This window comes from Malurus melanocephalus, unplaced genomic scaffold (assembly GCF_030028575.1).
Source record: "Malurus melanocephalus ecotype Western Australia unplaced genomic scaffold, MMel_1.1 scaffold_234, whole genome shotgun sequence".
Taxonomy (NCBI): domain Eukaryota; kingdom Metazoa; phylum Chordata; class Aves; order Passeriformes; family Maluridae; genus Malurus; species Malurus melanocephalus.
In genome coordinates, this window is record NW_026623466.1 from 394,470 (window position 1) to 418,424 (window position 23,955).

A 23,955-nucleotide genomic window follows, 5' to 3' on the forward strand; every position below is an offset into this window, starting at 1 on the left:
ATATCAGCGATGCACCAAGCACAGTCTCAGCATAGCTTTGAGTGTCACAGCGGATCAGTGGGAAGAGGTAAGAATCACAATAGAAATGCTCCTTTGGGGATCACCAGTGCATAAAAAAGAGGAAAASGTTGCCAGAAAAAAACATGTTGAAGGGCGCCTCAAAGGCACTCGCATAATGCTTTAAAACTTGTCTCAAAGCACTGACACTTCTGTGACAACCAGGCTTGTGCTGTGACAGTTTTGCCATTCCTGCAGCTGAAGCTCCCCACAGGTATTTAGAAATCCTCAGGAGGTGAGCAGAAGTGGTGGTTYCTCCCTACACCTTCTGCTGTGCTGCCATGCCCAGTACTGGCAGCACTGGCAGTGCCAGCACGCTGACTCTGATGCAGCTTGGGTGGGAATGTAGTGCTGAGCCCCTTGGTGGAAGGTGACAGCTGATGGCAGCTGCCAGGCAAATGGGGCAGGATACACAAAATGTGGGAAGCTGTAGAGATTTATATAGCTTCAAACTGTTGTAGGGTCTCTGTGTGCACAAGATCGTGACAAATCCTATGGAACAGTGGCATCAGACCTTGTGGAATACAGGCAGGATAGAAACCACAATGACTTTAAGGGACATAATAGGCTTTATGGTGTTTCTCTTYTGTAACTCTCGTGAGGTGTCTCTGAGAAAAGGGCACAATTAATTCATGATTTTAAAAGGCCTTACTGTCCACACAAGCTGATATTCCAGGAGATAAAAAGGAAGAACAGAGTAAGCAGCTAAAGGAAATTTTTAAAAGAAGAAGAATCTCTGGTTCCAAGTGCAGCAAAGAAAAATGAAACTTATTCCAGCTTCCTAGGCCATAATTTTAGCTAAGGCAGATTGTACCCAGACCCACCAAAGACAGCTATGGTAGAAAAACTACTGCCCATCCACATCCAGAAGCAAGATGGGGTACTATAAACAATGCTGGCATACTTTTGGATGTGGTTTAGGTTTGGGGTTTTCTATTCCCCAAATCASTGAAGTATCACTAAATTTTGATTTTGATTTTCCAAGACATTTTGATCTTGGAAGATAAATTAATATGGGAATTTTGGATCAGGAAACAGCCCCAGAGGAAGCTGCTGCTGACAGAAACTAACACTGGCCATTCCACTTCAGGCTTCCTTTGAGACTGCTTAGCACAAGTGAGTGCCAGCAGCTACATTGCTGATAGCGTGTTAGGGCAGCAAAACCTTTTTCCTATCAAGGTCTTTTGCTATTGCTGCTGAAACACCACTGCTCTCCAGAAAACTACAATTAGAAAATGGGCAGGTCACAACCTCTGTTTTGGAAATTTTGTCCTTTCTGCTCTGGGCTTTTTACCTTRTCACAAGTTACAGAGCCTTTGTACCCTTGCTTTTGATTCTGCCTCCTAAGTTCCTGGCTCTGCTAATTCACTCTRTTGTTCAAGGTCTAGTATCACCAAGTTTAATTCATTACGTTACAAAAGGTAGAAAAATTGCTCCTTGATTCATTCTCCCTAAAGAGTGCCAGTGCATTTTAGGAGGCTTGCTCTTCCATTCYCAGTACACTGCAGTGACTATGCCAGGCCAGAAATAAATTGTATTCTTGGAATGCAGCTTCTTATATAGGTCTGGCCTTTCCTCTTCTTTTGTACCAGAATAATTTTAGTGCCTTATCACAATGTCAAGCTGGAGAGTATATAAAAATCCAAAGAGGATGKGATCTACCCATAGCTATGTCTTGAGAATGAAATGCCTCTGAGATGAGGCGTCAGGCACCTGGAGGATGGGCAGGGAGGGTATCTTGGGTGGTAATTTGAGKAATACCTTCTTCTTTCCATCGTAACAGAAGTAACCTACAGCATCTCCTCCCAGCTTCCCGGGTTCTGTGATGRACAGTGGTCTTCTGCACATACTGAAGGTGAGGAGGAAAGCCAGTGTGACTCAGCTCTGGCAGARGGCAGAAGCATTATTAAGGACTGGTGGGGTGTCAGCTAATGGGCAAGGCAAGACAAGGTCATGCTTCCCTCTGTCTTTTGGAGAAACAGTGGCCACAAAGCCCCTGCCTTGGCTTCCTCTCTATCATCTGTGTGCTCTGCAGGGATTTGCTATATGTAAGTGACAGGCTAAGGGATTGCCTTTTTATCCAGTGTTTTGGAGAACTGGAAGTTTATTGAGACAAGAAAAAAGCTGAAGTTTACTGGCTTAAAGCACACGTATGTAWTATTTTAATCCATGTCCTGAGAGAGGCTGTTTCCTTAGGAAATGTTTGTTAAACACCTTGAAATGTGATAACCTTTCCAGTGTCACAGTAGCTRTGTACCAGTAACTGGTTCCCAGAAGAGGCTCGACAGTCCTAAATTGCAGAAGTGGGTTTTGCAACTGGAAGTGAGGAAGTGATGCTGGAAGTAAAATAAGAAATGGAATCAGCAACAGAATAATTTTGGATATTGCTATTCTATTGCTGGTACTGGAAATATAAAAATGCACATTATGTTATTGACAGGGAAAAAGCTATTAAATATTATTGCATAAAAGTGTGAGTCAAGACTTCTAATGTGTTTTTTACAGTGTTGCCTTTAACTTAATTACACCTGCTCCTGACAGTGCATTATATCTTCTTATATCTTCTTTATTGCACAGGCATTAATTTAATCAGAGATAATAAATGAAACCTCTGGAATTAATTACAGGTTGTAACAGTTTTGTTACTTTGCTAGAACAGGCAGGAAGACAAAAACATATGGACCCATAAACATTAACTGGYTTTTGCAATCCAGCCATTACAGGAGAAAGACAATGAGGATTAAATTACTTGGAGATGTAGCTGAGAATGCTTAGGCAATTTTCAGTGTTTCTGAAACTCAGCAGTTCTCAGTGTGGAAGACCTTGACTACTCCATTTCTGTGACCCTTTCAAACCCAAATGCACCTTGTGTTTGAGTCTGTTCAAAAGAACTACGTTTAAGAACTGCTTTTACAGATTCCCAGGATCTGATCTGTTTGGAGGAGGGGTCTTTGCAGTGCAGTTTCAATGGAGGCATGCTGCCAAGATTTGGGATCTGCGTGTGAATTACCGTGATTTCCCTTTGGGCCTTCTCATTTCTGCCAAATTTGAAGTGGACTTTCTGTGAGTGAGAAGCAAACATGGCCYCATTCCAACAGCACAATATCTGGGAGGGTGTCTCACAGGAAAAAACCTTGCAGAACAGCCTTTCAAAGCATCTTAAAAAAATCCCCTCCTCTAGGGGATTTCTTCTGGAGACAAAGGTCATTACTTGGGCTTAGAAGGCAGAGGGTATTTTGCTTAGTTGCCTAACCTTTCTGATCATGGAGTTACGTTAGAAAGTAACTCCATCATATATGATATTATTTACCTTTTACTATTTTTAAAATGCCTCTAGTCCATTCCTTGCTGCGCTATTCATGGTAAAAAAGTTTCTGATCAATCTAATTTGCTTAGTAAGCTTAGGAAGCTTAACCCTAACCTTTCCTTAAAAAAAAAACAAAAAAAAAAAACCACCTTCTCTTTACTCAGATTTAATAAATTACCTTTTTAATGCAATAAATACATCATCTTCTTGTAGGCAGCTATTTTGGACTTCAGTTGTCACTTTCAGCTGAGCTACACATGTATCAGACTGCTGCAATGTGAGCTCACAAGTCAGCTTTAAACCCTTAATAATTTCTATTGTTCTTTTCTTAATCTGTTTCCAATAGATCTACATTTTTCAAATACTCAGGTAGTCTGAAATTAATATGATTATCAAGAATGGCACCATCTGACTTCTGTAGAGGAAGACTGTTATCTACCTGTCTCTGATAGGGTTTGCCTACACAATGCAGGAAATGTAATCCTACACTGTGTGCAAACCCCGGCAGTCTAAGCAGTGGGGGATTTTGGATCTTGAGMGTTCTTTCAAGAGTGAGCCAGTGCTTGGAGCAGCCTGCTGAGGGCTTAAGACTGCCACTGGGCACCAAATGTGTCACTACATCTATCCTTTGTTCAGTGTAGGTGGAGATAAGGCCTTTTCAAAATCCACCCACATATCACCATGGAGARTCTGAAGACTTGTGGCTTCATTTCCTCAGAAAAATCCCTTCTCTGCTTTCAGARTGCTCAGTGGTTTTCAGCCTGGGGACTGTGCATCTCTGCATTGGCAGATGGCTCCACAGGGACATGCCACTAAGAACATTTAATGTATTGATGCCCACTGGCAATTGGTCTCAAGGAGGCTGAAGCTGTAGTGGAATATTTCGGGGGCTGCAAAAAATAAAGGGTTGAAGACAGCAGCTATTGATTAATCTCTGTGAGGTGGGTTTTTTGGTTTTTTTTTCCCTGAAATAAGTATATTTTAGTTATTTTCTCCTAAATGTATTAGCCAGCAGTTTGAATTTCCAATGCTATATTCACTAACATGTATTATTTTCCTAGCACTCTAAATATTATCTCTGCACTCACTGCTGCCTCTGATAAATCCAAACTTAGGGTCATCTGACTTCCAACAGCTCTGTTGCGAGAATTAATCAGCTCACTTATTAAGAGTTTTTCAGACACTAATAAAGATACAAGGTAAAGAATGAAAACTGGAAACATGGAGAWAATTGGACTGTGTGCCTGCAGAATTCTGGGCAAATTCCAGCAAATTTTTTTACAAGTATAAATCTCCATCTTTAGGCTCTCATTTCATGATAAAGGCAACTGAATTTCCCTACAGCCTCCTGCCTGAAAGATCAGCTTGTTTCTTTCCTTCAGTCTAGGACATGCATTTTCATCCTCGTTTTCCTGCAGTCACAACATAACTAAGGAACTAGCCTAGCCAAAACCACTTTAATTAAAAAAGTTTCCAACTAGTTTAACTAGTTAAAGCAATTCACTACAGAAAGTCTGACAGGTCAGGGAGGGAGYATGGACAACCTGTTTTTGTGACAGCCCATATGCGCATCAGCTTCAACTATGCATCTGCAAGCCCTGGAGCCTATCYTAGAGCACTGCACACTCACAGTCTCCTAAGTTTGTTCAAGTGTTGCCAGGCCCCCTCTGATGTAGGCTGAAAGAGCTCGGTACCCTCTGCAGAGGGCCAGCCAGGCAGGGAGCTCAGAGCACTGGGGCTGCCTCTTTCCTGCCAATGAAGTGTCATTCATTTTATGCACAGGAAGAATCCACATTCCCTGAGCACTTCAGTGACATCCAAAATAAAAACTATGTATCTGTTTSGTGGATGCAAAAGATGAAGCCATGTGAAGCTAAAGAGTATGAYTAGTGCTGGGAAGGCAGTCAGTGAAGAAATGCAAGAAGGGAAAGCRAAGTTTTCCCTCTGACGGTTGCCTATTCTGTCCTTACTCTATTTCATGGATGCCCAGAATCTCTGCAGTTTATTCTGAGTAGGACTGATGCTCTAATATAATCTGAATGGCAGACTCCCTGCCTTGTGCTACTGGTAYTGCAATTTAAGGAAGATACATAGCATCATAAATAACACAAACACAGTAATTTCAGAGCATGTGGGTGGTGTAAGGCCAGAAGCCTCATTTTCTTTCTGTTCTTTCCTTTCAAATACATCTTCATTCTTTTAAAGCTATTTTTCTCCAGTCTACTAACCTTAAGTACCTTCAAGCAATTGAGTAAGACAGTACTATCTTTTCTAGACTTTATCAGAGAATCAATAAAAWGGTATATAACTTCTCACAGCACTCTGTTTTTGTCTATTAATCTACTAGATTCCCATCCTCCCTGGTTTTATGTACCTCTCTAGACATCAACATTTTAAAACTATTGCTTCACAGGAAACTTCAGGTGATCCTCAGATCATCCAAATCCTCTTCAAATACTGGTTGTGAAAATATCCAGTGCATTGCTGTAGGACTTCCTTCATGAAATAAACTTTTTCTTAGTTGTTGCCAAAGACTGTCTAGTTTTCAGGTAGAGGCTGTGCCTCAGGATGTCAGGGACTGCCGTGCATATTGCCATACTGGGAAAGAAGGATGYGCCTGCTTTCAGTCGATGGATTTATTACAATATGTATTACAATGTGCTTTGGTTTACTCTGTCATCCTGAATCAGTTTTCTATCATCTCATCCATCCCCCATTTGCCTGTCTGAAGCCATTTCTCAGAGATTCTTTGTTAATTATTTTCCACCAGTTCTATGTATGAGTGATCCCATTTTGATTGAACAGTTGTTGTGCCAACTTCCTCGTAGTTCTAAAGCCCATGACTCTGAAGGRGTGCTGTTGGTGGGTTCCAACAGAAGCCTGTCTCAGGATGTAATTAACAGAGGCAGGTATGCATGACACTGGATCCTCAACTGCTTTACTGTTTTGCTAACTCTCAAGCTTAAAAGCACCTCAGCGACTTTCTCGGTCTACTTCTTAATTATGTCTCAAAACAGCCCGCCCAAAACCCAAGCTGAATGTAAAAAGTGCCCCCAAAAAATAACAGAAATTAATATTCAAGTATTTGCAAGGAGAAGAAATATTCACCATCTCACTTCACAGAGCATTTAMACTTTCAAGACTTACATGTCTTCARGATAGTTTTGGGGGCAGGGGAAATCTCAGAGGTATTCTTATCCTGCAAGAGCATTTAAAGTAACTTCTCCTTATGCYCTCATTAATTTTTAATGCATTATTATGTGGACGTCCATCTTCTCCTTTTGACAGCTTTTCTTTTTATATCAGACAAGTAATACGCTCAAAGTGCTTGCTTGCTATTTTATGTATATAAATAATTGCTTCACATAAAAATTGTAAAGAACACAGATCACACAGTGTTTACCAGATTSCAGCTGAGTACAGAATTTTGACTACTAAATGACCCCACTGGCAACTGGAAAGCAGTCCACATGGGCACCTTSCAATACCCAGCTAATAATCACTGCTGTCTGTGCTAAGTAGCGCACTGCAGCATCAGCACCTTTCAAARAGTTGGTTCACATTTTGTGTAACAATAGGCAGAGGTTGGTAAAGTGAYGCTCAGGTGTTTATCCCTAATCAAAATCCTCTACTTAGAGGAATCGTTGCTGAACTTGAGGTGTGATTAAACCCACAGTGACTGAGGTTTTAATCTAGAAGAGTGAGGTTTAGCAGCCTGCTAATTCAGTTGTAAAGAAATTATTTAATATTTGCAATTAACTGGAAAGGGAATGTGACTGAGAGAAATTACACTGGTCATGTTTTAATCACAGRATAATGGAAAGGGTTCTGTTACGAGGGACCTAAAGATCGTCTAGTTCCRAACCCCCTCCCACGGGCAGGGACACCTACTAGAGCAGGTTGCGCAGAGCTCCATCCAACCTGGCCTTGAACAGTTACAGGGATGAAGCAACCACAGCTTCTCTGGGCAACCTGTTCTAGTGTCTCACCACCCTCATTAATGACAATCTGTGTTAATAAAAATGTAAAATACATGTCAGAGGATTACCAACATAACGTGCTGTAGAAGTAACCATTAGAGCAGGTTCACAAATGGTCCTGCCAACAGCTCAACCGCAAGCAATGATGGATTATTTCTTAAAATGAGAAAAAAACCCGAACTGTAAAATTAAGTTTCTGACTTTTCTGTTGAGACACGAGATTTCAAACACTGGCCTTTTAAACATCAWAGTAGCTGCGGGCTCACGCTTTCGGAGTAGATCTACAAGAAAATAGGAAAGCAGAGCCCCCCCAGCCTCTCTGCAAGGCCAGGACACCCTTTCCTTCCCGAACTCCTGATGGCTCCTGCGGCCGGGCCTACGAGGCACATACCGGGGGTGCGGGGACCTGACCCAGCCGCTGTAAAATCCAAAGCGAGAGCCGCCCGGCTACGATCCCGGCGGCCGGACATTCTCCAGGACATCGGGGTACTGAGGGAGCCCCGTTGTGCTCTGTGTGGGGCTCGGAGCGCCACGGAACCCCCGAGAGAGAGAACCTGGACCTCCCCCCTGCTCCCCTTCCCTCCGGGCGGAGACCCCGCCGACCCCTCCGTGCAGTRACCGACGGCCCGGAGAGGCACGGCCGGCACGGCACAAAGCCCCCGGCTCCGCGGGGAGGGCGGCCCGTGCCCGGGCTCCTCCCTCGGCCCCTCCCCGGCGGCCAGGCCCGCGCCGAGGGAGCCGGAGCCGGAGCCGGCGCCGCGCAGCCCGCGGGGGGCGATGTGATCCGGGCGGCCGGGTGCGGTGCCGTGCGGGGCAGGGCGGGCTCGGAGCGGGGAGAGAACGGGACTCCGAGCCGGGGGAAGATGTGGCTGAAACCCGAGGAGGTGCTGCTGAAGAACGCCCTCAAGCTGTGGGTCACGCAGAAGAGCAGTGGCTACTTCATCTTGCAGCGGCGTCGGGGCCACGGCGACGGTGGCGGCCGCTTCACGGGTACCTGGCGGCGCGGGGGTTCGGCGGGGCTCCGGGCCGGGCCGGGCCGGGTGGCGGATCCCCCCTGCATCTGCCCCACGGGAACTTGGCCGCGCCGGGGCACTCACCGGCGGGTCGAGCTGCGGGAAGCGGGAGCGGCCTCTTTGTTCGGCCCGTGCACGGGTGGCCCGGCTCGGCGATAGCGCGGGGCGCCGCGGGTCCCCCGCCGCGGGCTGTGCGGGAGCAGCCGCCGGCCGGGCGGTGGGGGTCACCCCGGCTCCCCCCGAGTTGTCCGGGGAGCAGCTTCGCGTTTCTGTAGCCTTGAACACCGCCGAAGCCACTTTTGTTGTTACTTCCCCGCGCTCCCCTCCCGATGGATTTCTCAGAGTGACTAAGGGCGGGCGCGGAGCCCGTCAGGAGGTGCGGAGCCGGTGCCCGCGGCCAGGGGATGCGGCTGGGGAGAGCCGCCGGGGGCTGCAACCCGCGGGACTCGGCGGAGCTTCCTGGGGCCGGCGGTGACAGGTAGAAGGATGTCAGGGGCTGCCGAGGGCACACAGTGGGACGTGTCACCCGTGTTTCTCCCCCTGGACCGGCCGCAACGTGCGGCTCGCCTCCCCTTTCTGTAACGAGAGCTATTTACGTATRGGACTCCCGGCTTTTGGACGATACATGTGACATTACGGGGAGGGGGTTGTTAATTCAGTGTTGTGGAAAAGTGCATTTTGTYTTATTTGTTGCATTAATTATACTACGGGTTACGGTGGCTGTAGAGCCGGCACGTTATATCCATATGGGACTCTAGATAAGTGTAGTGAAGGATATTTACGGAGAAGGATCACGCTCTGCCCTCGCAACAGTGTGGATCCTTGAATAACTCCAGCGAGAATGATGTGTTAGGTTGTGCTGACGTTGTAGCGTAGGAAATTTGGGCCAAACTTTTGGTTCAAAGCAGCCGAATTCAAACAAACAATGCTTTGGAGAATTAATATAGTTTAACAATGTAGTTCTTACTTAAAAGCAGATGAGGCTSTTTTGAATATTGCAAAATGAGAATTTTTAATGGTAGCTGGTATGTTTGAAAGGATGATGAGGTATTTTCAAAATCAGTATTTTCTATGGAGTTTAGGAAGCTGCATTACCACGTTTAGTATTTATTTTATTAAAACCTTTTGTTCCTGAACCTTGACATTTGATAATATTGCTTTCTGCATTGTTGCTTTAAAAAAAAAAACAACCCGAGGGTTTAGCCTACATGTGCAGAAAGTGCACAAAACTGGAGTATGGCTTGGTAGATTGCATGCTACCAGTGTATCACTAATGAAATGGATGTTTTGCCAGCAGTTAAATGCTTAACCTCCTATTTTGTTCTGCTCGCCTGTGTGGAAGTCAGGCCAGTCTTTTGTGACAGTAAAGACGACGTAGATTAATTTTCAGAGTTAAAAATAGCCGTTTACAGCTGCTTGATTTAGGTCCAGGACAACCATGAGGTTCAGTTTCACAAATGTTAGTGCCTCGTGCCTGAGCTTTTCWCTACTAAAATTTGCAAGCTTATACCAAACACACTGCTTTTCTCTCTGGTTAAGTTTCAGGTGAATAATTTTGCTGAATATAYGGCGTATAGGCTTGTTCAAATATTTTTAGGCTGGCAAAGGAAAGCCACTCCTGTCACACACATTTTCCAAGGGAGCTGTAGATTCTAACAGTCATATAAACCATTTGGAAACGTTTATATTTTAAAGGGCTTAAGAATCTGAGTCCTAAAACCAAAATACAAGAGTTTTGGAACTTTAAGCGTGGCTGAGTTAGATGGATAATATAGTTTTTTTCCACAGTATTTACTTTCATTGAATGAAATGGAGATGTGTACTGAGAAACAGAAAGGCTTTGCTGGTGTTTGCTTTAAGTRCAAAACTTACCCCCTGATTCTTGCTTTACATAACTGTAGAGACACTTAATTAGTAGCTGTCTTTTCCAAACTGGCAGAAGGGCAGTAAAGCTCTGCCATATTTCAGAGTATGGTTTACTAAGTGATAAAGCCAAAAGTTAGATGTTTTTGGTTGTTTTATTGGGGAAGCAAAGCTTAAGTGAGAATATCTATATCTATTTTCCCTTTAATACCTTGATCCCTGGCCAATTGCAGCACATTTTATGGAAAGGAAGAAGTTTCAAAGATGTCAAGATCGTGTACATGAAAGCAGGTGCTAAGGTAAAAGAGAATGCCATAGCTCCTCTGGGGAGGAGGAGGCTGTATATCCTCAGGCCTTGTTAGACCCGTGTGAGATCAGCAGAATGAAACCCCCGCAATATTAGATTTTATATGAGTGTATATGGAGCACCAGACCACCCGTGATATAATTTGCTTTCAGCAGGATAGAAGGGTGCAATGCCTGAGTTGCCCTTGTGTGTGTTGCCACAACATATTTGCACTGAACCTGTGTGAGGACATCTGTTTTATGGCCCAATTCTCATATTTGCCCATCTTTCTTTCTTTTAGGACACTTCTTTGTCCTTACCAGGGCATTTTAACTATTAGGTAAGGGTAAGTTAACACAGCTGGAGGGTGTATTTTGTGTGGATTCAATTCCTGAAGAATGGACTAAAGATGAATCCTTGCACAAAAGTGYTTTTTATTCCCCATATCTGTGTTTCTTTGTGTACTGTGTTTCTGTCAGACTCTGAGCAGATGTTTGTAAGTGAGAGACTGTATTTCCTACTGTTATTTAATTTGTGTCCTGGGGCAGTTACCAAATGCACACTGGGCTTTGTATGCAGAGTACAAACAATGATGGAGGTTGTATTTAAGTCTTCATTACTTGACCAGTCTCATTCTGGTTTCTGTGTTCCTTAGGGATGTGCTTTTTCAAGTAAATATTTAACTTGCCACATTACTACTTGATAGCTCTGCTGGATCAGAGACTTAATAAGGGAACTGAAAATGTTTAGAAATACTTTTAAAAATCTGAATTGTAATTTTTTAACTAGTAAGTAATTTTAAGTTATATATTTAAAAGAATAGTTTCACTTATARATTTCTGTTGATTCTGGGGTTTTCTTTGCGTAACTGAGGATCCCTTTAGTGATCCCTGCAGAAAAGGCTTGGGATGTAGCCATGGTGAACAGGTGAAATTCTTACTTGCCAATATCTTTGGTTCTGAGGTTACATATGAAGATAAGTTTAAGATAACAGTAGTAAGAAATATTGCCAAGTGCCATGTGGATGGTTTAGTCTTTAAGTGCATCACTACTTTAATTTTTATTAAGGGATGTTGAAACCTTCATGCACTTTCTGTTTTGATTAGTTTTCTGCATTTTGTGGCAAAACTGCTTTTTCTGGGATCTGTTGGGAAGTATTTCATCACAAGTGCTGGACTGAGAATAATCTTTCACTCTTCCCAAGCAGTTAGTGTTGCAGTTTTTGTTTACACAGTACTTCACATTACACACTCTTAGCATATAAAAACCCACTTAGCAACACTTGTGAATCTTTCCTTTTATAAAAAAGGTTAAATAAGACTTTAAAATGAACTCTTTGTTTCAAGCAGCTTTTTGTTTGGTTAAGATACAGTGCTTCTTTAACTTCTTGCTTGAAGTAGATCAATAAAAGATTGTGTTTTGTTCATGTTTAACCCATGTTTTTAATTTAGTTATGATATTTTGCCTTACTATTCTTCCAGCCTCAATTTTCTGCTCAGGGCAATTTCCAAGCTGGATATAGTCTTGCGTTGTTTTCAGCTTGCAGAGGATGAACATTTTGAAAGGAAATTGATTTCTTTTTCAGCTCTTACAAAGCTTTATGGTTCACAACTTTAAATATAAGATGATACACTGGCAGAAAAAAACCATCTTCTTTATATGAATTAAACATTATTATTACTTTAATTAAAAAAATGTGGTAGGCATGATAAATACATTTCCAAGTTCCATCTTAGRATTTAATTTTTTCTTTTAACTAAAATTCTGGCAGGGCAATAGCTTTTGAACTCATCTAYGGAGTACCTCTTGGTTCTGAATGTAGAATTGCTGAGTTGTGTTATAAGACCTTTCTTCCCTATTTTCCCTTTGCCTGGATGTTAGTGTTTTTTTAATGCATACAGAGAAATAGTTATTGATAAGGTCTGGGATTTTTTCCTGGAAATTCAAAATCAAAAGATCTTTAGCTGCTCTTTCATACTCTCCGGTCCAAGCAGTCCTGTAATCATTGTCAATAGCTCAGCTTTTAGTGGCCCTGCATATCTCCCAAGGTCTGAAGTAAATAATTTCATAATGSAGTCTATTTCTGGGAAAGGCAGCAAGAGCACCACAGTGGTTGAGGATTCCTGCAACTCAGATGGAGAATTCATCTAGATTGCCCCTGTTCATTACATCGTAGCAGAAGAGCTTGCATCCTCTTCAAGCTGCAAACAACTCAAGACTGTATCCAGCTTGGAAAGTGCCCTGAGCTGAAAATTGGGGTTGGAAGAATAGTAAGGCAAAATATCGTAACAAATTAAAAATATGGGTTAAACATGAACAAAGTGAAGACTTCCAGCATGAAGACTTGGGTTTTTACTAGGGAATGCAAATGAGAATGCCCTTAGTCTTTTTTTTTTTTTATTTTTGGAGGGGCAGAAGGCAAAATGAGTAGCATATTAAATACAATCTTATTAAAATATGTGTCCCAATACAGTCTTCAAAACATGCCTTTTTGTCTTAAGATATGTTCAGGATACCAAAATAAGTTAGGCTTAATCTAAGTGCTAATGAAAAAAAACAAACCAAACCAAACCCTTCCATTTTAAATGAAGCAGTTTGAGGAGAGGAAGATGCCACAATATTGATGTCAATAAAGGATATTGTTAATGCTTGCTGCCTGCATTCATGGTTTTGTTTCCTTAAGGAACAGCTCTCTGAARCTTTGCACAGGAGAGAAAGAGAAATATGCATACTTTATTGAAAGCTTGGACTCTTGTCAAAACATTATCTGGCCTTGCCCACAACTGGAATTCAGATCAGCAGGTTTTTTTCCCCTTTTTTATCTCTTTATTTTACTGTTACCTTTTTTTTTAAGGAGAATGCATAGTGAGAAGCTCTTTCCCAAGAGGATGGCTTCTCTGTTATGGTGTTTGGCCAGGGGCATGAGCTGGAAGGAAGGATAGGAGCAGGGTGCCAGGCTACTACCTACAAAGTCGGGCACTCCAGTTCCTGACCTCTGAGCCCCATGAGCTKTGTGTGCAGCTCTGGCCCTTTCTGCTTTCCTTTCTGGGGTGAGTTTCCTGCTTCTACGTCCCASTGTGGTGCTGAGATGGCTAAGGTGAAATGCAGGTACTGGTGTTGAAATATTAGTATTGTGTTAAGTGCTAATATTAAAGGTGAGGAAGTACCCATGGCATGCAAAGGAGGGGCTGGGTTGTGCCGGTGGAGGGGCTGACCACCAGCTTGTGCAAGAGTAATCCAGTAAACAGCTACAATGGCTTTTTATTTTCATGCTGTGGAGGCCAGATGGCACAGAAAAAGGCAGGAAAATCTAGCATGATTTGGACTGGAAGGACCTTAAAGACCATTTAGTTCCAACCTCTGTGCTGTGGGCAGGGACCGCTYCTGCCAGACCAGGTTGCTCAGASCCCCATCCAGCCTGGCCTTCMACACTTTCAGCATAGGGCATCCACAGCTTCTCTGGGCAGCCTTTTTCAGTGTCTCACCACCCTCATAGGAAAAAATGTCTTCCCTATAAAATAATTGAGCATATCTGTGGTGGCAGACTTAATATAGCACTACTTTGGTCTATTCAGTATTATTTACAGCACCCACTAAAAAAGAAAGAGACTTTTTTCATATTGCCCCAAGTAGTACCACATGTCTGAATAATATATSGGGCTGCAGGGGCAGCTTGTATAGCCCATCTTCTTGTCCATTTTCAGGTGGAAAACATTTTCAGGTATTTTTACTTGTAACATGAGAATCAAAGCATTTGGCTCAGTGGCCTTCAGGGCTATAAAAATAGRCTTGGCTTGACCTGGACTGATGGCAGAGAACTGAGATAAACAGCTGTGAGTGCTTTGCCATGGCATCATGCCCACCTGGGGAAACAGCCTGGGGGGAGGTGGTGCTGGGGAGAAATAATCGGTGCTCCAGGGTGGTGATGCCATTTCCACCATTCCAGGAGAGACAGTGCGTAATTCATCTCACTTCTTCCCCCAGTGTGGTCTTTCCYTCTGCATGTGGTTGTCTGATGCAAGCACTTGGCATCACATCCAGGGATAGAGGMGTCGTGGGGACCATGGGACACCAGCCTCCACAGTGAAATGCCTCAACTCCCCGCATTTCTCATGTCCACCTTCCCTGGAGCGCTGGCACCTAGGCATAATGGTTAAGTAATTTGTTACTATTTGTTTCTRCATGCCAGATTGAAAAAGTCCCAACTCGACAGAAACCGATTTACCCAACTGGCTGTGTTTGATCTGGCAAGGCCTGCATTGGAAGTAATGTAAGGGCTTGGACATTGAGTATTTCCTTGGGTGACTAAATACTTGGAGCATTAGGTCTTTAGGGAAATCTGATGTTTTCTGTGCTTATCTGTGAGTGTGGTGAGTCCTTATCATTTCAAAGGAAACAGAGCCTTCCTACAGCCGTTGGAGGAGTCCTCCTTCATCCTTTTTCTGACATACTTACCCAAATAAGTTTTGCAACTCTCTTCTTTGGTGGTAGAAGTGTAATAAGAAATACTTTCTAATGGGTTCTGTATTGTATCAAAACCTGTTTATTGAATTTTGCAAAATTCAATAAAGACAGTGTGATTGGTATAAAGCATTAAGCCATTGTCATTAGTGGTCTTGCATAAATGATGGTGTTCTTATCCATCAAACCATGCATTTTAGAGAGGCCTGAGTGAAAGTAACAACCTGCTAAACATCTGAGTTTTGAACTTTCAGAGAAATCATATCAAGATGATATGAAAGATCTAGAGATGTCCTCAAACATTTATGCTGGGGTTCGCCGCTGGCCGGCAGTAGCTTCATGCCCTGGGCTGTATCCTACCTTGGTGCCGTTCAAAAGCCTCCACCTTACCCTGTAAAGCTGAGGGCCTGGCTTTCTCTAGCTGGGCTGTAGGAGGTGAGGATGGAGACAGCAGTGGTCTTCTGGGTCTTGCCTTGGGCCACCCATGGGRCTGTGGCCACAAGTTAGAGCTCCTGGGGAGGTTGAGACACGGTAGAAATCAGCTTCATAACCCTCCCCCTCTCCCCATCCTTCTCTCAGCAAGGACATTGGTCCTAGGGAGAGCTTCTGAGATGCCTTGAAGAGCCAGGCAAGCAATCCCTGCTTTTTGGTGCTGTCCCAGGAGTTCCTTTTTGTCAGGCTGAGTTTATCCCGGTTGGTGTGAAAAGCAGCTTTCTGTTCCAGCTCTGGAGCATAGGGACAGCGGGGGGTAGGGAACAGGCACATCCACGTGTCGCTCCCTGTGTTCTGCCTGGTGGTGGGCTGTTCTTTCAGCCAGTTTACTTGCCTCCTCTAGCACGGCTAATTGCTGCCCACCATGGCTATTGTGAGACTCTAATTGTTTGCAAATCATTGTGGGATGGAGAAAGCTATGTGAAGAAGTGTAATTAGGATTCAGGGTATGAAGTGCTTCTCTGCCTCAGAGCCAAGATGAATTCCGCTTTATTGAAGCTGTTAGTTCAGTTTCACTGTCCTTAAAAAAAAAAAAAAAAAAAAAAACCTTAATTTTTATGATCGTCTGAATTGTCTGATTTGTTCTTTTCTCCCAATTCACATGCCTTAACAGCTTAGAGTAACTCCTGCTGCTATTAACTCGCCTTGCAAAACTGCAGCCACTGGGAAGCAACCTGTATTGTTAGTCCTTCCACTTCCTGGGAAGAGTTTTCTCCTTTTGGATAATGTATAGCTTTTTTTTTTAACAGCTGGGCTTATTTTTCTTTCTGCCCTCAGTTTTCTCTGGTGGAGCTGATGTAACATGCAGCAGTGAKCTCCCAAGGATGAATTCAAAGGCATGCTTTTCACTTCATGGTTTTGTACTGGAGCAATGCTGGTCTGTGTCTGTAATCTCAAATTAGGATTTGGTGGTTTTGTCTTATAAAATGATCTAGTGTGATTGAAAAAAAAAGAGGGCATCAGTGCTTTAAACATGGCTTTGGCCTGGTATGAGTGAGTGTAGCCATCAACTGCTCTTTTCAACATCCCTGCAGAGCAGCGCCTGAGCAGTCACTGCTGTCCCTAGAGAACATGTGGTGCCATCACTTTCTTGCCTCTGGAAGTGCCAGGTGCTTGCAGCCGAGAGAAGCCTCAGCTTTGGATTCTCTGAGCATCTTGGCAACCTGGTTTGGGTCCTTGTATGRTGGTGGTCCTCTGCCTGTTTTCTTAGAAGGGCTGGATTTGGCAGATGCTCTTAAGTCAGGCATTGTTGCACATCTGTCCAGCTGAGCTGGTCTCAGGTACAGTGGAATTTTCAAGTATTTTTTTTTTCCAAGTAGACTTAGGAGAAGTGGAAGGACAATTTTCTCTCTGCTTCAAACTACCACAGCAGTCAGTTTGTTTGCACAGTGACAAAAGCTGTTCCCTAGGATGCTGGAGTCACAGGCTGGACTCTGTCTTCTTTGTCAGCCCTTTAATTTTGGCACAGAGGGTTTAAATGCTTGATATGGGAGGTTCAGGGCTGTGTGGGAAGCGGTGCCTCTGTGAGTGCATGTCACCTGCTGTTCCCCAGATTTTAAAAGTGCCATCAGAATTTCTTACCAACTAATTGCGTGTAATTGCTTCTTTGAACTACATTGGTTTTCATTCCYCACTTTATAATGGATGTGAGTTTATGTTAAACAAAAGATCCTTGCTGTGGTGACCAAATGTCTTAAAAACCAAGTAGAACTGAAAGGATAACTTTGCTGAGTGTTGTGATACTGCAGGCTTCCTTGTCACTTAGATTTAATTCTCCTTTTTCTTCTTTCCTTCTTCACTCCCCATCCAGGGCTGTCCAGCCCTTCAGCATTTTCTGGGGTGGTTTCATCTACCACAACACCCATCCCCCCKTAAAAAAGCAGTGGCAGCTTTGGCCTTTTGCCTTTTTAATTTTTGAGAGGGTTTTATTAAGTTATTGGTCCCAGACTTCTAAGTGATCAGTCCAAGTCCCTCTGCCTTGCAGAATGGTTTAGCTGCTGAAGTGACCATCCCATTTATGGGAAGGCATTTGACTAGTTCTCAAAAATTTTCCTCTAAGGCTTTTAAAATATGATGGAGGTAGGTAGAAATTGTCTTGCTGTATGTAGGAAGTATCTTGGACTTCCATTTGAAAATTGTTGTAAAGATGGAAATAACAGTTTTTCAGTTTGAGTTTCTACTTTGAACTCAGATTTACTCAACCTTTGCTCTGTGTCTCGGATGTTTAAAATGATTTTTGAAATCCCATGTGGATGATTAACAGTGATTTGGGAAAGGAACCTGCATTCTTTAGTTTGAAAGATATGGAACATTTAGTTGAAGTTGGTTTTAGGTTAACTTGCTGTAAACATGTTCCTTTTCCTAGATTAGTTATGAAAATGACACAATATAAGTTGTAATGGGATCTTTTATCTTTCTATGGGGATATAACCATTTCAAATTCTACATCAGGTAGRTACTGTTTTCCCTTTACAGAGGTCAACCTGTAACCAAATAAAACACAAAGAGGACATCATGCACCATGAATTTGTTGAGCATTTCTTCACACACGTACACACAAAAAAATAATCAAGGATATTTCTACAAGGATCAGATTCTCAAATGAACTTTCAAAAGWGCACTACTCTTCATCTTTGAAGAAATGGTTCCTTGCTAGTTTTTATGCTTCAATTTATTTTATTGTATCCATATATGTGTCCACAAATGAATGTGCAATTGGAAGTACATTTACTTGGGGGTATCCAGTGTTCTTTATTCAAGTGAAATACACATGAAAGTAGATGTTTCAGTGRGATAAAAACTACCAAGTAAAGCATGGGTAAGCTTTCCAGATAMGTTTTATAAATTTACTTCTGAAAAATATGTATAGATGTTGCCTCTATCTGAAATCCAGCTTTCAGCTAAAGTGATTAGATTTACTGAGGAGAAGCGTATAGTTTCAGTGGAAAAGTATCTTTCCACTTCTCCTGTGTTCTCCCTATTTTTTAAAAATATGCATATTACACGGGACATTTGCATGTGAATTTTAGCCTAAAAGTATTCTTTCTGCATGAAGAAACTTGCACCTTTTGAGGAACCTGCAATGTTCTGTCAGTGGTCTTTTGTGACAGGCTTTGTAAACCCACTTCTGCAGCTTTTGGTAGTACAGTTACTGTACAGTTAATTGCTTTTCCTGAAATACTTCTGTGTCTTGGGAGGTCAAAAGACAGACAAGTTGAAGTGGCTTGTTAAAGGGGAAGAGGTACTCTGAATTCTWAGTTCCTCCAAAAAATCTTCTCCCATATAGAGTAAAAATTTTAAAAAGGGATTTTGAGAAGAAACCCAGACTAGCAGTTCTTTCTTTTCCTCTTCTGTTTCTGTTTCCTTTTCATGTTTTGCTGTCCAGTAGTATAAATGGTTTCAGTGTTGCCTGTGATGTGGAAGAGGTCTGCATTACCCAGACTGAAGGCAAGCTGATGCATCAACATGTGAGGCAGAGGCTCTTAATGTAATTTATATATACTTGCAAGCCAGATACCCTTTTGTTTTTTAAATAGATTTTGTTTTATAAGAGATCCTTCCATGGAGCAAACTGTTTGGACATATTATGAGAAAGGTCTTCACTCATCTGGGTATTTTTCAAAGCATGTTTCAAAATCAGTGTACTTGTTTGATTTTTCAGTGTTTTGATGCAAAAGTTAACCCAAATGAATTATGAGGCAACTTGCACTGGAATAATTTTGCCTCTAGTTTTTGTAATTTTCTTGCTACTACAGTTTCAACCAAATTACCATATTAGGCCARGGTGTATGTATTAGTGTTGAMTCCTTTTCATGCTTCTGCATACRCACTCTTAGTAATCTCTTTTCCCCRTTCTYYACCTTTCTCAGTCTCTCATCTGCAAAATAAAGGAGATTCAACATGGGGATGGGGCCCGCTGTTGATGCTTGCTCAGCTTTAGCAGTACTTGCTCTCCTTTTCCTCTGCTGCCCTTATGTCCCCTCTGCATCAACCCCACCACAGCCCCTCCTGGCAGAGGTGGGACAGGACAGGACTCCCTGTCAGCCACAGCAATGGCTTAGAGTGGTTTGTGTGGGGGATTTCTGTGACATTGCAAACCCCCCTAAGGGAGTCAGGCCACCTGRGCTTTATTCTGGCAGGAATCCTGAAGGCCACACTCTTTCTTTCTTCTCTTTGCATCTTAGTTCTGTCTCCTTCTTGCCATCCTTAGTTAATATTTTTGCTGTGGATAGTTTAGACAAGGGAGGTTATAATTTCTTTGTACTGTTGGAGGAGGAATGGGTTTCTTTTTAATAGTTTGTACGCAAAATGGAAATTGTAAGCAGAAGTAAACAGTGAGAAGAGGAATTGGGTTTTCTGGTCTGATATTCAGGAAGAGAAAAAGGAATTAATTTTGCACAGGCTAAGAAGGAARGCAAAACTTTGCAGCTACTTCTGTGTTTTCATGTGTTTTTTCATGATTTATTGAAAAAAAGAAAAGGTATTTTACAAATCAGTTGGTCATTAAGCATTCTGTAGGGATTTTGGTAGCCCTTGCTTTAGTTGACTTTTTTCCATGACTTTATTGAAATGAAAAAATAAATGTTTTTCCTAGGTCTGTCATCAGGGAAAAACATGTACAGGAAAAACATGTACAGGACATAAATTTCTTCTTTTTCTTTCCTGTAGTGTCACAAGTCTTTTGAAATTTGAAAGTTAAACCCTATTTTTGTTCTCTGCATTTTTTTATGCTCTCTCACTGGCTTTAATCCAGCTGTTTCGAAGACTGCACAGTGAAGTTGTTGCTTTGTTTTCTGTGAGCATATGTAATTTGCTACCTTTCATACTAGGACGAGGTTTTATGCTTTTTTCTTSTAGTTACAGGAGACCACTTAGCAATTTCAGGTATTATACATATTGTCAGTCTGCAAATTCAGATTTCCATTTTAAATAGATGGGTGTTAAATCTGGTCACTTACTTAAGTGAGAAGCAAACTGYTGTGGAAGAATATTAAAACTGTATAGTTTAAGACCTATTGTGTCCAGCTTCTGTTTGATTTTGAAAGCATCATTGATGGTGTGTGTGGATGCAAGGAGGAAGTACTTACTGTAATTTTCTTTGCTCTTAGAAGGTTATTGATGCTGTTCTATGTGAACTTCTTACARCTTGTAGACCAGAAAGTGGTTGCAATTTTGTTTGGTTGTATTATACTCAAATTAATTAGCTGTTTGTTTTCCAAGTCCGAAGGCAATTAGAATGAGGACTTTGAAGCTCTCCATTATTTTCATTAATCACTTAGGTGATGGTCTGGAGCATGCCGTATTTAAAACAGCACGTGGTGCCAAGGGCTGGCAGACCTTTTGGAGACAGAGGTTATTCCCTTTTGTGTTGGGTTAATGGTGAAGGAACAAAAATACAGCAGGTTGAAAAMGTTACATGTGCAAAGGGAAAATAAAGTACTGCAGAAAATTTTCTAGACACTCTAGTGACATAAACAAACATGGTAAAGCCATTCCTCACTCTCTGCCATCCCTCTCCTTAGGAGAATGTTTCTCTGCAGAATGCACAGGAAAATAGAATATAACTTCCCTGAAYTGCTATTTGTAAGCACCATAAGTGAGTTAGTTTAATGTGCCAGCTTGCAAATCATGGCATTTGGATAACTTTTTCATGGAAATCCTGGTTTTGCCTGCTCAGGGGAATGGGTAGCAAGAAATGCCAGCAACTCAGGTGTCCTCCAGACTGGAAAGTCTTTTTTGGGGTCAGCAATTGTTCCAGTTCTTGAAAATGAATTTGCCTRTATTGAAGTTACGTGCTGATTTACAGTGGGATACTGCAACAAGTTTTCTTGGATACAGTGGCATGTATGCAAGATACAGGAGGTGGTCTTCCATTCTGCTAGTGGCTGAGACTTTAGCAGCAGTGAGCATTAGGCCCAGCTGAGTGCCATGCTTAAAGATAAGCTGGAGTGATTCCAGTGTAAGTCCAAGAACAGTGAGCTATTTGAAAAATATGACCCATAAGGAAGATATGAGGTGATTGGGGTTTSTTTAGAAAAAGAGAAATCATTAAAKGTGARGAAACCATGATGTTACTTTTTCATTATGTCAGAAGACATTAACATCAAAAATGCCTGTGGCCAATTACTCTGCGTGTTCCAGAGAGCAAGATTAATTTCCAGCAAGAAAGTTTAAGATTGTGGCAGTTGAGTTGTTTGGGGTAGGGTTGTTTTTGTTTTGGGTGGGGTGGCTTTGGTGTTGTTTGGTTTTTTTCCATTGTTGTGGGTTTTTTTTTTGTTTTTGTTTTTGTTTTTGTTTTGTAAGGATTCTTAATAAAAATGGTGGAAGAGGCTACCTGGGGAAGTTGTTGCATCTTGGTTTGGGGAGGCTTTGAAGAACAGGTTAGACAGACACCATTTGAAGCATTAGGTGCACTTATCCAACTTCAGAGTGGRGCTGGAACAGTAACTTCTTAAGATGCCCTCAGGTCTTTCCGCTTCAGTTCTGTGGTTATATACCTATATATGAGGCAAAACCAGAAATGCAGATAATTCTATATGCTTTTGATCTTCTAATCTAGTTTGCCTTTTGCATTCTGAGCACCTGTAAATCACAGCATATAACTGGGAAAGAATYGTTATAATTACATTCTGTATTTTTAATTTTACGGCTTTAAATGTGAAACAGCTTGCAGGCTACAGAGGTGAAAACTGGCACTAATCCTCTTTTCCCCTTTTCTGCWTTGCAGGTCGCTTGGTTGGTGCCCTGGATGCTGTGTTAGATTCTAATGCACGCGTTGCTCCATTTCGAATTTTACTCCAAGTTCCAGGCTCACAGGTTTACTCTGCCATTGCATGTGGTGAGTTATTGAACGGATCAGAAGTTTACTGGGCCATAGCTATTGGTGAGTCACAGATGGAAAACCCCAAATAGATTCTGAGCATGGTGTCTGCATGTCCTGRAAGCTCAAGGTAACCCCAGCTAGTTGTGTATGTGTGGAAAGCTTATTTAACAACCAAATTAACCTCTGGTTAAAATCACAGATAGGAATTATGAAAAAGTGTTACCTAGGACCATTAAGTTTCTATGAAAGACTTGTTTAGCTGAGGGTGGCTTGCTGCGGTTACTTTCTCTGTTGCAAAATATTGCGGTTCTGTTCATATGCATAGCTTTTCCTACAGTAGTAGTTGTCCCTTACAGCAAGAAGCTACTTAGTCTAGGCTTTCATCAGTCTAATCTTTCATTTGCTTACTGTGAAATGTCTTCTCACACTTTGTTATAAGGACATATAACTGGAACATTCGGAAGATTTAGGAGGTAAAGTTGTTGGGGAAGGGGGAATATCAAATTCCTGATCTGTTATGCACTAATCCCTTCTGCATTGAAATTTGCAACAGTTTTTCTTTGGGAATGGTTTCAAAGCTATGACTGGGGAGCATTAGGAAGCATCATCTCTTTAATGAAAGGGTGGCCAAACTCTGGAACAGGCTTATTTCTGAGAGGTGGTTGATGTCCCACCAAACCTGCCAGTGTTTRAGAGGCRTTTGGACAATGTCCTTAATAACTTCAGCTTTTGGTCAGTCCTGAWGTGATCAGGACTTGGACTAGACAATTCCCAGGATTTCAAGGAAAACAAGGAGGGCTTCTTGAAATGCATCAGTAACACAAGGAAAGCAAAGGATAATGTGAGCCTGTTACTAAATGAAGGACAGACCCTGTTAACTGAGGACACAGAGAAGGCAGAGGTACCGAACTCCTTTGCACTGGTCCTCACTGACCAGTCCAGGCCCTTAGAATCTCTGACCCAGGACACCAGGCTAAAGGAATATTGGACAGAAGAGTTTCCCTTGCTCAGGGAGGATTGGGTTGGATAAAAAAACTAGGCAAGCTTGATAGCCACAGATCCCTGGGACCTGATGGGATAATCCATGAGTGCTGAGAGAGTTGGAGGACAGCATAGCGAGGCCACTCAAGATCATTGAAAGGTTCTGGTGATCAGGGGAGGTGCCTGAGGACTGGAAGAAAGCAAATGTCACCGCAGTCTTCAGCAAGAGCAAAAAGGAGCACCCAGAGAACTACTGTCCAGTTAACCCTACCCCAATCCCTAGAAAGGTGGTAGAATGCCTCATTCTGGAGGCCATTTCTATCCACATGGATGGCAAGAAGGTGATCAGCAGCAGTCAGCGTAGTTTCATTAGAGGTAAATCATGCTTGACCAACCCAGTTGCCTTCTGTGATGAAACAACTGCCTGGATGGATGAGGGGAGAGCAGTGGATGTTGTGTACTTTGCCTTCAGCACAGCTTCWGACACTGCCTCTCACAGCATCCTCATGGGCAAACTCAGGGAGTGTGGGCTGGGTGAGTGGGCASTGAGGTGGATTGAGAACAGCTCAATGACAGAGCCCAGAGGGCTCTGATTGGAGACCTGACACTGGTGCTGTCCCCAAGGTTCAATACTGGGCCGAGTACTGTTCCACTTATTCACCAATGACTTGGGTGAAGAACCAGATACCTCC

The 23,955-nt window shown here is 42.5% G+C and overlaps 1 protein-coding gene across 1 annotated transcript in view; it reads left to right on the forward strand.

Annotated features, from left to right (window-relative positions):
* Positions 1-8,093: 8,093 nt before the first annotated feature.
* Positions 8,094-23,955, forward strand: part of TBC1D8 (TBC1 domain family member 8) — a 50,348-nt gene continuing 34,486 nt past the window's right edge. The window contains exons 1-2 of the mRNA XM_057374863.1: positions 8,094-8,334; positions 22,187-22,297. Coding sequence (XP_057230846.1) covers positions 8,208-8,334; positions 22,187-22,297 — 238 coding nt within the window. The 5' untranslated portion in view covers positions 8,094-8,207. The remainder of the gene's footprint in view (positions 8,335-22,186; positions 22,298-23,955) is intronic.